The sequence below is a fragment of the Schistocerca gregaria genome, chromosome 3 (assembly GCF_023897955.1).
Source record: "Schistocerca gregaria isolate iqSchGreg1 chromosome 3, iqSchGreg1.2, whole genome shotgun sequence".
In the NCBI taxonomy this organism is placed as follows: domain Eukaryota; kingdom Metazoa; phylum Arthropoda; class Insecta; order Orthoptera; family Acrididae; genus Schistocerca; species Schistocerca gregaria.
This window is the reverse complement of record NC_064922.1, coordinates 363,696,339-363,712,587: the sequence shown is the minus strand read 5'-3', so window position 1 is coordinate 363,712,587 and position 16,249 is coordinate 363,696,339. Positions and strand designations below refer to the sequence as shown.

Here is a 16,249-nt window from a genome sequence, read left to right as displayed (position 1 = left end):
TTCAACCAGCTTTTTGTTCCAAATACTATCTGTGCATTATAACTTTCAGTAAGTGATAATAATTCTGGGACCTTTCCTCGGATGCTCCTGTGGGTTGGTTTGGGAACCATTGTGTTTTGTCAGGATTGTGTCCTTTCCTTCACATATATTTAGAAATTTCTCCCAGTAACGACAGTGAGATAATGTAAAAGATAAAACATAATGTTTGTTTGCTTGTTTTGTGTTCCTTGGATCATTCACATGAGTCAGTAATTCCTGTCCACCATCTTAAATATTTAAAAAGCAGAAAATCTTCTACAGAAAAGAAGGTGATGTCAAGGAGAAACTTTTTCAGTTTGCTTTCAAGGTTAATTTTGCTGTCTGACACTATATCATTGGGTAGACAACCAAAAATTTTGTTGGTTGGATTGTGCACCTCTTTTGTGCTAAAGACAACCTTAATTTTGAGTAATTAATGTCATTTTTCCTTCTGTCATTGTAATTATGTAAATCATTCCTTTGTAATTATATAAATCATTCCTTTTGAGCTGCAGTGGATTACATACAACAAACTTCTTGAGGAATAAATAATTTTTAAAGCAATAGTCAAAATCCCTAACTCCTTAAGCAGATGTCTACATGATGAGAAATGAAAACTTACTTCCCCTGAAAATTATTCCACATGACATTATTGAATGAAAATATGTCAACTTAGTGATTTGTTTCTTCCGAAGATATGCAGTGGTTCAAAGTGCAAATATGCCTCAACTAAGTAGGTTTAGGAGTTCAAAAATGTATGTGTGTGTCAGGAGGGGAGGAGGAGGAGGGTGTGTGTGCGCACTCTTTTCTTCAGTTTAAATTCTTGTCAATATGGACACCTAAAGTTTTTGAGCTTTCCAGCTTAGTTATTATTTCCTCACCATGTGTTAACACTTATAACTGGTGTACTACCTGTAGATGTGTAGAAGTTTTTAAAATTAAGAGTGAGACCATGTACAGAAAACCACTCAATTATAGTTTTAAGAATTCTGTTGCTTTGCGTATGTTTGAATGGATTAGAATACTAGTAGCATCCACAAAAATAACTAATTCTGCTTTCTGTATATACGTACAAAGAAAGTAAGTGGTGACTCAAGACAGTATACTAAACAGCATTACATCAGATATATGTCATTTGCAGACTGATAATTGAATATATCACTGCAGAAAGGTACCTGAGTCACTTGAAGTAAATTTTGAGGCACAACAAAAAACTGCCCATCACAATAACTGAGGAATATACAGTCATAGAAAAAGTAGTTAATTTTCTGGTTAAATGAAATAGGTGTTGTATAGGTAAGTGCTCCACAATTAAATAAGTTGAAAGGTTATTTATGGTTGGCTGTACCATCAGTTCCATAAAACCTCAGTTTATCTAGGTGAACATTCTGATCCATATGGCAAATGCCTTAGTCATAAGAAAACCAAAACATAGTATTTTGTTATTTAATGCTTGTAAAATTTGTTGCGGGAACATTAAATGGCATTCTCGGTTGAGCAACTACTCTGAAATGCTAATTTTAATTTACTGAGGATATTATTATTTCTCAGATGGGATACTATTCTAGAATAAATCACCTTCTCCAAATTTTTGGAAGATGATGTCAGTAGTGAAATGGTTTGATAGTTATTGGCATCTCTCCTACCACCTTTCATATATAATGGAATACTTTAATGTCTATGGAAAAATGCTGTGAGTTAGTGATTAATTATGTATTTCAGAAGAGACATCACTTTTTAATGTGAGAACAAGTCTTTAGCATTCAGTTGGAAACACCATCATATCCTGATGAGCTTCTATTTTTAAGCGAATATATAATTTTCGAATGAGAGAAGGGTAAGATATCCATATGACTGAATTTTATACAAGTCTCTTTTCCAACATCCTGCTTTGATTTTTCTGTTAAACTGTTTGCCCCTACATTTTCTACTGCATTTAAGAAATAATTATCAAATGTACCTGCTATCTGCGACCAATCGTTTATAGCCCTTCCGTTTAAATGAATAATGATGTTATCCTTTTGTCCTGTTCCTTTGCACTGCATATTCATTATAGACTAGCCTATTCTCGGAATTACTTATTTCTGAAGTAATGTGCATGTTGTTTGATTTTTTATAACTTAGTAATTTTGAGTAGTTTTTTATGTGTGCAGTTACTGCAAGATCTCTACTTGTTCTTGCCAACAGAGTACATTTCTCTTCTTCCGTCATAAGATACTTAAATTGCTCTAGTGATACATAATGTTTGACACAACTGTTTAACGTCGTGTCTGATAAGTATGCTGAAAGCGTTTTGCAAATAATGATAACACTTTATCATGGAATAAATTTAAATTATATTTTAACATTTGGTTCTTTATAAATTTTATCCCAGGTCATCTCTTGTAAAGTATTCCTTAAAACATCAGTAAGTATTCTGATTTCCACTGAGGAGTATCTACAGGGTGGTCCATTGATCTTGACTGTGCCAAATATCGCACAAACGAAAAAACTACAAAGAATGAAACTTGTCTAGGTTGAAGGGGGACACCAGATGGCGCTATGTTTGGCCTGCAAGATGGCGCTTCCATAGGTCAAACGGATATCAACTGTGTTTTTTTAAATAGGAAAGAAAGAAAAAAGCACTCCGTCTTCAGGCCACGAGTGGCCTACCTGGACCATCCGACCGCCGTGTCATCCTCGGTGGAGGATGTGGATAGGAGGGGCATGGGCTCAGCACACTGCTCTCCCGGTCGTAAGATGATATTCTTGACCGAAGCCGCTATTATTCAGTCGCGTAGCTCCTCAATTGGCATCACGAGGCTGAGTGCACTGCGAAAAATGGCAACAGTGCATGGTGGCCTGGATGTTCACTCATCCAAGTGCCAACAGCACTTAACTTTGGTGATCTCACGGTAACTGGTGTATCCACTGCAGCAAGGCCGCCACCTTTTTAAATAGGAACCCCATTTTTTATTACATATTCGTGTAACACGTAAAGAAATGTGAATGTTTTAGTTGGACCACTTTTTTCGCTTTGTGATAGATGGTGCTGTAATAGTCACAAACATATGGTCACAGAATTAGATAAACAGTTGGTAATAGGTAGATTTTTAAAATTAAAATACAGAACTTAGGTACGTTTGAACATTTTATTTCGGTTGTGCCAATGTGATACATGTACCTTTATGAACTTATCATTTCTGAGGACACATGCTGTTACAGTGTGATTACCTGTAAATACCACATTAAGGCAATAAATGCTCAAAATGATGTCCATCAACCTCAATGCGTTTGGCAATATGTGTAACGACATTCCTCTCAACAGCGAGTAGTTCGCCTTCCGTAATGTTCGCACATGCATTGACAATGTGCTGACGCATGTTGTCAGGCATTGTCGGTGGATCACGACAGCAAATATCCTTCAACTTTCCCCACACAAAGAAATCCGGGGACGTCAGATCTGGTGAACGTGCGGGCCATGGTATGGTGCTTTGATGACCAATCCACCTGTCATGAAATATGCTATTCAATACCGCTTCAACCGCATGCGAGCTATGAGCCGGACATCCATCATGTTGGAAGTACATCGCCATTCTGTTGTACAGTGAAACATCTTGTAGTAACATCGGTAGAACATTATGTAGGAAATCAGCATAAATTGCACGTTCTGACGTTCGACTTGGTGCAGCCATTGTGGATTTTCCATTGCCCAATAGTGTGTATAATGCCAGTTTACGTTACCACTGTTGGTGAATGACGCTTCGTCACTAAATAGAACGCATGCAAAAAATCTGTCATCGTCCCGTAATTTCTCTTGTGCCCAGTGGCAGAACTGTATACAATGTTCAAAGTCGCCGCTATGCAATTCCTGATGCATAGAAATATGGTACGGATGCAATTGATGTTGATGTAGCATTCTCAGCACCGACGTTTTTGAGGTTCCCGATTCTCGCGCAGTTTGTCTGCAACTGATGTGCGGATTAGCTGCGACAGCACCTAAAACAACTACTTGGGGATCATCATTTGTTGCAGGTCGTGGTTGATGTTTCACATGTGGCTGATCACTTCCTGTTTCCTTATATAACGTAACTATCCAGCGAGCGGTCTGGACTCTTGGATGATGTTGTCCAGGATACCGAGCAGCATACATAGCACACACCCGTTGGGCATTTTGATCACAATAGACTTACGTCAACACAATATCAACCTTTTCCGCAATTGGTAAATGGTCCATTTTAACATGGGTAATGTATCACAGAGCAAATACCATCCACAATGGCGGAATGTTACGTGATACCACATACTTATACATTAGTGACTTTTACAGCACCATCTATCACAAAGCGAAAAAAGTGGTTCAACTTAAACATTCGTATTTTTTATGTACTACAAGAATATGTAATAAAAAATGGGGTTTCCTATTTTTAAAAATGCAGTTGATATCCATTTGCCCTATGGCAGTGCCTTCTAGCGGGCCAACTACAGCACCAGCTGGTTTCCCCCTTGAATCTGGATGAGTTTCGTTCTTTGTAGTTTTTTCGTTTGATGCTTATTTTGTGAGATATTTGGCCTGGTCACTATTAATGGACCACCCTGTATTATGTAAGACACTACCTCTGATTTATCCTAACTGTGCATCATGATCAGAGAGAGCACTTGCTACTGGGTACACCGTTATTTTCTTGCTTTGAGTTTCGTCAAAGGAAACATTATCAGCTAGAGTTCCAATGCCTTTATCCACTCATGTCAGAAATTTAATTACTGAGATCAAATTATCGGATCCAAATAAGGTTTCCAGATCATTTCTCCTATCAGAATCCAAGAGAAAATATACATTGAAACCACCACAGATTATTAACTGACCAACAGAAAATCTACTCACCAAGCAGCAGCTGAAAGATGAAGAAATTTGCAAGCTTTTGGAGCCAGTGACTCCATCTCCAGGCAGAAGGAAAATGAAGAGTAACAAAGAAAAAGGACTGGTGAGGTTTAGGAACTGGGGAGAGTTCAGAAAAGTAATTCACCAGAGGTCAGGGAAGACATACTGGGTTTGACAAGAAAGGAATGCTGTTTGCTGGTGACTGCACTGGATGAGATTTGAAAACAAGACAGAGATTACAGACAAAACATCTTACAAGAGTTGATAAGAGCAGATAGCTAAGTGCATTTTATGTGATAGGGGGGAGGGGGGGGGGGGGGGGTTCAGGGAAAAATAGACTGGTCAGAAAGTAAAAGATACAGGAAACTAGAAGAGTGTGAAGACAGGAATAGTTACTGAGAAGAAATGCCAAGACTGAATAAATTAATATAAACTAAGGCTAGGTGGATGGCGGGAACCAAGGACAGTTCCCATCTGCAGAGTTCTGAGAATCTAGAGTCTGAGCAAAGAATACAGATGGCATGTATGGTGAAACAGACATGGAAATAATGGCTGTCACATTGTAGAACATGCTCTGCAACAGGGTATTGTGTGTTGCCAGTGTACACCCTCTGTCTATGTCCAATCATGCTGACTGATAACTTGGCGGTAGTCATGCTATTGTGAAAGGCTGAACAGCATTTACGTAACAACTGGCACATGACATAGAATTTCACAAGTGGTTCTCCTTTTGATAGTGTATTTTCTGCCAATTACAGGGCTGGTATAGATGTTGGAAGGAGGTGCACAGGACATGACTTACAGCGGGGACAGTCACTGGGGTAGGAGCCGGGACAGTCACTGGGGTAGGAGCCATAGTGTCGTGAAATGGGTGCAGAGGAAGCACAGGTTTTTACCAGGATATTTGGGGAGAGGGAAAGGGGAAATGAAAAACTATCCTAGGTATGTTGGGCAAAATGTCTGTCAGAATGGACGTCATTTCAGGGCATGATGTTAGGATAATAATGCTCAGAAATGAGCTCCATTCTGTCAGAAATTTTTCCCAGCAACCTAGAACAGCTTTTTGTTCCCACCTCCCCTACCCCTACAGTCACTGAATAACCTTTGATCCTATGCTGTTTCTGCAACCATTTTCCTACCCTTTGGCTGCTACCTCTTCCCTGTGCCCCCTCCTACCACCACCTATACCAATCCTGTAAGTGGCAAAACATACACTATCAAAAGATGAGCTACTTATGAAATGACACATGTTGTGTACCAACTGTTATGTATACACTATTCAGCTTTTTACATTGGTATGACAACCACTGAGTTATCAGACAGTCAGGTTGAATGGACAGTAGCTAGAATGTGTACTCTGGAAACACACAAAATCCTGTTGCAGAGCATGTTATACAACAAGACAGTCATGACTTCGGTGCCTTTTTCACTGCATGTACCATCTGGATTCTTCCCCAGACCATCAATTCTCAGCACTCTGAAGGTGGGAACTGGCATAACAACATGTCCTTGGTTCTTGCCACACACCTGACCTTAATTTATGTTAATTTATTCAGTCTCAGCATTTCTCCTTAGTAACTATCCCTTTCTTCGTTTTCTTTGTCCCTCTTCGTTTCCTTTCAGCCATGTGCCAGAAGACGGAGTCACTGGCTCTGAAAGCTTGCAAATTTCCTTAACCTTTGCATGTGTGTGTTCTCATGCCATCGGCTTGGTGAGAAAATATTCTGTCTACCCTGTTACATTATATTTTCAAAAATCAAATAGAGCATGGTAAGGAATCCACATGTTCCATAAAGACTTCAGAATTTTCTGGTTGGAATCTATACAAGTTACAGTTAAAATTGTAGTATTTTACAGTATTAATTCACAAGCACACACTTCTGTGTGCTGTTTACTACAGATTCTACTTGTTTCAATGTTTTTGACCTTGGTTCTATCTTAATATATTATGTAACAATTTGTCTTTGTACCATATTAGTTCTACACAAATAAGATGCTAGAGTGTAACTTTTTATATTATATTTCTCTCTTCTGTAGTTATATGGTGCTCAGATAGACAAAGAATGTCTGTTTTTTTCAGAGCTCTTGAAATTTTCCAAACTTGTCAATTTGACATATCTATAAATATTGGAATAGGTGAAAGTAACTAATAATGCTGGCAAAAATCGTGGAATTGAAAATTTAAGGCATTTGTAATACCTAAAAGTAGAGAACTTGTTGATAGGAATTTGATTACTTGACTGGTGATATATTTTGCCGGATGTGACTTTGTGATGAATGAAATATTAAGTGATATTTAGGACTCTGATTATAGCATAAGGATTTACTTTTCTATCTCATTAGTTTAAAAAAAATCCTTGTCTGGAGAAACTGTTTTGTTTAATTTGAAATAATAGTTTCTTCAGTAAAAAAATAAGAGTTTTGTAAGTAAATTTTTGTAATGGGTTAATGTAAGGTGCTGTGCATTTATGACTGATTATGAAAACTAAGAAAGTAAAATATGAAATTTGTTGTAGACACGTGTGTTACATGTTGAAAGTAACACAATGGTTAACAGGATTAATGTCATCATATGATGTAGCATGATCAACGTGGTCCTTCACCACTGTTAGATAAAACACTAGTTGTATGTTTGTAATCCAGCTCAGAGTACTGACTAGAACCTCAATCATTAATGGTTGTATTTCAACAGTAAATCATCCCTTACTGACAGATCTTGGATCTGTATAAACCTCAACCACCAGAATTTAAACAGACTTTACTTACCTCATGCAATACACCTCACTGTACCTTAGTATTTTTGTTCACAGAAGCTAAAAATTTCATTGCCACCATACATGTAATTAACAATTTTATAAATATTCCTTAATAAATACACCATGAGATTTAGTTAAAAATCGCTTCTATATATAGACATTTGGTAAATGATGATTGTATCCATAAATGAAAAACATTTGTTGCAGGACTTGGAAGCCTCTTTCCCTTCTTGCCACTGCATATGGAAGCAGTTGGACTGACGCTATTTGAATCACGAGTTGTATCGGTGGTGTCTGCTCTTGTGGCTCTCCTAGGCCCACTACTTGCCTGTCCACTCGCTGATAGATTGGGTGGACCTCGAGGGCAGACTATACGAGTTCTCCTGGCTGCCACTGCATTACTGGGGGCAATTTTTTATGCTCTTCTGAATACAATACCTACTGTGAGACATCTGGATGCCCGACCCCCTGTAGTGCAGTTTGTATGTGACCCAGATGGTGCCGCTGTCATGTATGAACAATGTGGAGATTCATGCCCCCAGCTGGATCCTGACCAGGTATAATATTTTTCTTTTTTTTTGTATTTATCTGTAAATGCTACTAATTGGTGCTTCCAGTAATAGAGTCAATGGTGAAATATAATATCTGGTGAAATATAATCAGTAGGAAACTCTGGTGTCGTAAAAATGTGAAATAAATTACTGCCAATGAATGAGGATATAATTTTGGTAGACCACAGCACAATGTAAGAGTTCTGAGGATTAGAGACAGAAAGTGGTTTTTTTTTAATAGTCAGCTTTTTCCATCAAAATAAGACAGGTTTATTAATTGCAGTTCTGGACAAAACAGATGAAATGGCATTTTAAAGTAATAGTGCTATGCTTTGACTAGTAAAAACTATGGAAATACTACTTTTGGCTATCTAGTTGCATGTGGAGGAACCCTATTCTTTGTGATAATATTCTTCTTAATAAGAAAATAATACTACTACAGCAAAGCAGGTACTGCAGAAAGACACCCATCTATAGATATGAAAATTAATGGTTATGTATTGTAGTGCTATAAAAAGTAATGAGTACTTGTGCAGGATAATGCTATTGTCATTGGTCTCTGATCCATGTGAGTCCACAATAATTACTTGCATACATTTAATTGAAAGTATCTCTTTCTCTGTTTAAATTGTCTTTTGCTCATTTAATTAATTACACTGATATTGAGCTTAGAGAGGGGGGGAGGGAGAGAGGGAGAGAGAGAGAGAGAGAGAGAGAGAGAGAGAGAGAGAGAGAAGGGTAGTTAAATAAATAAAGCCCCAATTCTTTTTCTTACAGTTGTTAGTATATCAGAAAATGTTGTTTTATGTGATTCAGATTTGATGTTTCTTTGTACATGTGTGCAAAGTTTTAAACAATTCCAACAGATAGCAGAGCCATAGTGAACCATCAAAATAATGTCTTCACAAGAAACATATTTAAGGCAATGTGCTGTAATTGAATTCCTGGTTGTGAAAGAAAAAATTGTGGTTAAAAATGAGTGGTTATGCAGGATAATGCAATAATAGAAATGATGCAATTGATGAAAGTGCTGTTGGGCAATGGGTAAAGAGAATTTAAGTGTCAAGAAGTGCACTTAGCCCTGTGATCAGCCTCATTTGGGTTGCCATACCACAGCCACTGCTCCCAACATGGTAAATCACATGGATGTCATTATTTGTGTAGAGCTGAACATCAGAACTCAACAATTGGCTCCTCAACTGTTGGTGAGAATTAGTAACGTGTGTGCAGTGACTGAGACTCTTGTGTTTCTCACAAATATAAAGATGTACTCAATATGGGCTGCACAAATGCACACAACAGATGGGTTGCAGAAATATTCACAACAGACGATGAGATTCAAAGAAAAAGCATTTCATCTGAACTGTTGAAGCATTTTGAGGCCAATGGAGAGGTCTTCGTGTCATGGATCATTATAGCTAGTGAAACCTGTGTGCATAAGATTGAGTGACAAACAAAAAGACAGGCACTGTAGTGACACCACCCACAATCACCAAAAGTGAATAAATTCAGGGCAGCTACCTCTGCTGCAAAGTCATGATGCCAGTCTTTTGAGATAGTGATGGTATCATTCTCATGGATGTGTTGCAAAAGGATGAACCATTAATTCAGAGACATCTGTGAACAAGCTCAAGAACCATTTCTGATGTGTTTGGTCTGACATGAATCCAAAAGAAATCTTCCATTAGCATGACAGTGCACATCCACACGTAAGTCTCAGTGCTCAGGATTATATCACCAAATTGGGTTGGACCTAACTGCTCTCATCCACTCTGTATCCTAGACCTGGCATTCTTGAACTTCCACCCACATTTTGAAGGTAATAAGAGAGTAATTTATGCAATAAAACATATTACAGCCATGGGCAAGAGCTTTCACCAACAGGGAATTCATGCTCCTATACGTAGGGGGCGTACATTTAAAAGAAGTGTTAATTGGTATTGCTAGAAAGAATGCATTTTGAGAAAAAAATGTGGGGCATTATTTATTGAACAATCCCTGTACATTATGTTAATGTTCCTTCCACAGATGCTAAATAAAATGGTCCTCATGGCTGAAAAGTTATCAAAAATTCCGAAATATGTTTGGATTTAAAAATTAATACCAAACATTTAACAAACATGTAAATGTGTACTTACTCGAATGCAAAAGATCATTCTCCAGTTATTCTAACCACATATCATCATACAGAGGGAGTGTTTCATTACTCAGACAGACCACAATACAGCAATGAAGATGCACAAAAAATCAGATTTTACATAACATTTTATTTGACATTGTTAACAATATAAACATCAGTTGGCTCTCGTAAGAAATTCTTCAGTGGAGTAGAAGTTGGCCATGAGTAAGTCCTGATGACTCTTAAATTGTGTCTTAATAGTAGCTGATCTTTTTATGGCTAGTGGCAAGTTATTGAAAGTGTATGTTCCTGAGTGATGGAGACTGTTCTGGATGGTAGTTCTTGACCATCATTCTTTATGTAAATTATTGTTTCTTCTAATATTGAGTCAATTAACTGAGCTGTTGACTTAGAAAAGATATATATTATTTATGAGAAATGTCGTTAAGAAATAAATATAGTGGGATTCAGTAGTTTTTGTCTCCTGAGCAGGCATCTGAAGGATGTTCTTGAAACTACACCACAAATAATTAATGTTACATGCTTTTAGACTTTGGAAAACTTCAGTTGGCTTGCCAGCTTTTTTAAATCTTTATATGACCCATGTCTGACAATGTTTGTGTTGAAATAAAAATTTCATTAAAACTTGGTCAAAGAGAAAGCGGGCAAACTGTGATGACAATGCTTACAGACCACCACAGTCCCTGTGTTGCACACTGTGGCATTGTCCTGGTCAAACAAGAGGCAATTGCCCATGCTAGTTTCTCTTGCTAACAATTGGCACCTGGCAGATTGTGATTTCCTACAGAGACCATGGTGGACGAGTGTGGGCATCTGTAGGAAATGTCAGAAGAGACCACAAGATTAACTTTTGTACAACACATGTCATACTGAATACAAATATCAGTCAAAACTGGTAGCAACTTGCAAGTCTGAAACTAACAGCCATTAATTTATTCCATATATTTACATAATACATACTACTATGTGAATATTAATTTGTAAAAAGCAGCTCAGTTATAATAATATTCTTGCATGAACTTAAGTCACCAATTCCATGCTAGGACTAGGCCTTTACAGAGTAACAGTACAATATCATTCTAGTGGATCATTTTAAAAAATTCTTGACTGTCTTAAAGATTTTCCCTTTGTATATCTTCACTAGACGATTAATGGTGCACAATTAAAGGTAGTCAAGATTTTTAATTCAATGAGCTTGAATTATGTTTCAAGTACTTTATGAGACATATGAGAGTAACTGAGAAGTGATCTTAACAAAACTACAGTTCCTTGGAAAGACAATGAAATTCACCATAGTCTTCTTGTTTAGTATTAATATCATACAATCACTTTCTTTGCTATCTCAAAAAGTGTGCAAATAGAAGCAAGCAGTGAGCATAGAATTACTACTCATGTTTATTGAACAGCAGCTGACTCACTCAAAACAAGCACTATTCCACAACTGGATCACTGCATCCTGCCTCTGCTCTGTTTGATCATGGCTGCAGGCAGCAGCATGTCCTACACATGTTGACATCCCACTCTCTCTTTTACTGAGCCTTTAGTTTTTTAGCAGTTCTAAGATATGCTCTTCCCAACTGAATGTATTATCACCTATGCTTATTTCTCAGCAATGCTCCCTCTAGCCACCATTCCTCACCAATCTTCCCAAACACATTAGATAATTATATCATCCTGCACCTGGTATTCTTTCTGTGCCACTTCATATCTGTCCTCTTCCCTTAGGAACATGACTGCCAAGGAGGGGAAGGAAGCCAGTGTGCACTCTGTGTGCTTATTGAGGGGAGTCATTATGGATGTGGAAAGGGTGCTCCCAGATACCATGAAGAGTACAGAGTGCAGCCAACTGCAGGTGGTGGCTCATGTCAGTGCCAGTGACGTGTGTCACTTTGGATAGTTAGTTGGATAGAGAGTAGACAGATGGAAAGAGAACATTGAGGGCCTCTACTAGTGGGAAGAATTGTCTGCTGATGTGATAGAAAAAGAAATGGATGCCAATTTGGAAGACATGGAAAAGAGGTGGGGGGGGGGGGGGGGCAGGTGCAGATATCTCTTTCAGTTAGAATATCACAGAACATTGACAGACTTGTGGATCAAACAAGCCAGAAGGTGTACAGGACATTTCCAAGTGTAGACGACATTCCCACATAATTTCTTAAATCAATGAGGAATTGGAGACCAATCAATCATCTATTATCTATTATATAATTAAATTAAAAACACAAATTGATATAATATTTGCTTTGCAACTTGTACCACACAGAAGAATTCTGTCTACCTCATAACAGGATATTGCAGTTATGATTCATGGAATATGCAGATAACTAAAAAACATCATCAAAGATCTCAGCATGGGTCATTTGGAATGAGCAATGTATCTAATCTACTGCTGTAGTGATCTACAATCAAAATTTTCATACCTAGAAACCACTGCCAAAGTTGGAATGATAATTTGTGAAACCATCAGTGTTGTTTAGGCAACTGTTTGTATTCTTTAAGACAATGCTCAAATGATGTTTTGTACCATCTTTGTAATTTCATCAAGAGACTGTGCTCTGTTCACAAAGAAAAGTGTAGACTTGGCTGAGATCCTGTAAAACCATAATGAACAATGCTTCTTCTTACCTTTGAGTAATGTGTGTATTCAAAGCAAGTAGTACTCCTTGCATACACAGATACCACAGCTTCTTTTTATGAGAAAATCTTGATGATCATTAACATGAATGTTCAATTGTGTCTTTCCATTTTCCTAACTTTTCCAATCATACACTTTTGTGCATAAGTGTTAAAGTAATTATGTTTTTCCAGTATCATTGAAAGTAGACATAAATAACTGTATCCATGCGTAGAGCACAGTTAGTGTAAATGCAAGAAGAGAATTAGATTTCTGCTATGCCCGATAAAATTTGTAACATTTGTTTACAGTACTTTTAATGTTTTAGTGTACAGTATAAGATATGTGACTGCAAAGAAAAAATTATTTTCTGTTTCAGCACCAGTTTTTTTCTTTTGTTTTTAATGTATATGTTCTATTGTTATTTAATCATGTTTCTGTGTGCAGGCTAGCTCTCTCATTTTACATGAGTGCTATTATGACTGCTTTGAAGCCAAGGGTCTATCTGGGGAGCCAGAAGGTACTTCTGCAGCTGGGCCTGCAACAGATGACCAACCAGATGAATCACAAACCACAGTTGCCGATGAGTCACAGACAACCCCCTCTACTATCACTGATGCCATGGATTTGAGTGAAACGGAACCACCAGAAATTGATCTAGAGGTACATAATGTAGCATAATCCAAAGGGATATCTGAAGTGTGACTTTTATATAATAAGAATCTTTTTTGAATTATTCAGTGTAGATATGAGTAAGGATTGCACGTGAGTGAAAAACAGTGTATAAATTCTATACACAGAAATGCTAATATGTGCACACTTTCTCTTGATGTCTTAGATTCCTGGTTTTCAATCAGCTGAAATAATAATGCTTCATGCAAATAGGTCAGGTACATTGACAACTGCCAATATTTACAGTCAGCTTTTTGACTTTGATTGACTACAGCACAGTTGTTAAACTTCACTATTTGTAATTTCAAATTTAATGGAGACTGATATTTACAGTGTGGTGGAGCATCTGTCAGTTTATAGGGCACTACTACAGTTCTGTTAAACATTTAATTGTTCATTACCTCTGCAAGTCATTTCTTTTATTGGTCTCGTTACATTAGTCAGTCCTATGTCTGCTCTAAAACATTTCAAGTAAAAGTGTGTGAACTGTAAATTATTTTTCAGATTTTCTGTTGGGGCGCATATTTATGTATGACCTACTTGTGTAGCTTTTAACTGTACACTGAACCTTACAAAAACACAACTAGCTGCCATTGTTTCTTTGTGATAATTTTCCAGTGCATGTTTTATATTCTCATGTACGAATTGGATTACATTCACTGTGCCTTGGTTGGTTTGTTTCCTGTCAACTAAAAATAGCCCAGATCACAAACTTACAAATTAAAAAAACTATTACCACTTTTTAATCCCTTTTAAGTAAGTACATTCACCAGCAGCCACTATCAAAAACCTGGATTTGTGAAAGCAAGTCTTCTTTGACTAAGATTAATTTATTATAACTATCTTCATGTACAATTATATTAACATTTTTGTACCATATGAGAAAGTACCTATATCTACATCAATAACCCGCAAGCCACCATTCAGTGCATAGCGGAAGTATCCTGTGTTACTGATAGTCATTTCCTTTCCTGTTCCACTCACAATTAGAGCAAGGAAAAAGCTATGAGCCTCCATATGAGCCCTAATTTTTTATATCTTACCGTCATGGTCCTTACGCGCAGTGTATGTTGGCTGCAGTAGAATTGTTTGGCAGTCAGCTGCAAATACCGGTTCCCTAAATTCTCACAATAGTGTTTCATGGAAAGAAATCTCTCCAGGGATTTACATTTAAGTTCCCCAAGCATCTCAGCATCACTCAAGTGTTGTTCAAACATAAGGGTAACAAATCTAGCAGCCCGCCTGTGAATTTCTTCAATGTCTTCCTTCAATCCCACTGGGAACGGATCCCAAACAATGGAGCAGTACTCGAGAATAAATTGCACCAGAGTCCTACATGCAGTCTCCTCTACAGGTGAACCATTCTTTCCCAAAATTCTCCCAATAAACCAAAGTCAACCATTTGCCTTCCCTACCACAGTTCTCACATGTTCTCTCCATTCTCTATTGCTTTACAACATTATGCCCAGGTATTTAAACAACTTGACTGTGTCAAGCAAGCACTAGTAATACTGTATCTGAATTTTACAGGTTTGACCTCCTATTCATCCACATCAACTTAGATTTTTCCACATTGAGATCTAGCTGCCATTCATCACACCAACTAGAAATTTTGTCTAAATCGTCTTGTATCTTCCTACAGTCACTCAATTTTGACACCTTACCATACACCACAGCATCACCAACAAACAGCAGCAGATTGCTGCTCACCCTCTCTGCCAAATCATTTTTGCATACAGATAACAACAACGGTCCTGGCACACTCATGATGATACCCTTGTCTCTGATGTCACTTGCTGTCAAGGACAACATCCTGGCTTCTATTAGTTAAGAAGTCTTCAAGCCACTCACATATCTGTGAACTTATTATTACATACAAACATACCTTTGTTAACAGCTTGCAATGGAGCACTGTGTCAAACGTCTTCTGGAAATCTAGAAATATGCCATCTGACCATTGCCCTCCATCTATAGTTCACAGTCTATCATGTGAGGAAAGGGCAACCGGAGTTTCTAAAACCAAAGCTGAGTTTCTAAAACCATGCTGAGTCATGGACATAAGCTTCTCAATCTCAAGAAAGTTTATTTTATTCAAACTGATAATATGCTTAAGGATTCTGCAGCAAACCAAAGTTAAGCCTACTGGTCTGTAATTTTGCAGGTCTGTTCTTTTGCCCTTATTATATACTGGAGTCACCTGTACTTTTTTTCCAGTCATTTGGGACTTTTTGCTTGGCAAGAGATTCACAGCAAGTCCATGCTAGGTAAGGGACCAATGTGGTAGAGTAGTCTTAGTGAAACTGAATTGGGATTCCATTTGGCTCTGGTGATTTATTTGCTTTCAGATTTTTAAGTTGTATCTCTACACCAGGGATGCTTATTACAATGTCGTTCTTACGGTAGTCTGTGGAATGGTCAAATGACAGTATGTTTGTACTATCCTCCTGTGTGAATGAGTCCTTGAATGTGAAATATACAACTTCAGGTTTTGTTTTGGTCTCTTCAACTGTCACACCAGACTGGTCAACAAGGGACTGAATGGAAGTCTTAGACGCACTTAGCAATCTTACAGAGGACCAGAATTGTCTTAGTTCCTCTGCCAGATCATTTTGCTAAGATGTGACAGTGGTAGTTGTT

General features: G+C 37.6%; 1 protein-coding gene across 2 annotated transcripts in view; it reads left to right on the top strand.

Annotated features, from left to right (window-relative positions):
* Window positions 1–16,249, top strand: part of LOC126353841 (uncharacterized) — a 290,461-nt gene that overhangs the window by 239,942 nt on the left and 34,270 nt on the right. For both annotated transcript variants that reach the window (XM_050002985.1, XM_050002986.1), the window contains 2 exons: window positions 7,843–8,192; window positions 13,388–13,603. In XM_050002985.1, coding sequence (XP_049858942.1) covers window positions 7,843–8,192; window positions 13,388–13,603 — 566 coding nt within the window. The remainder of the gene's footprint in view (window positions 1–7,842; window positions 8,193–13,387; window positions 13,604–16,249) is intronic.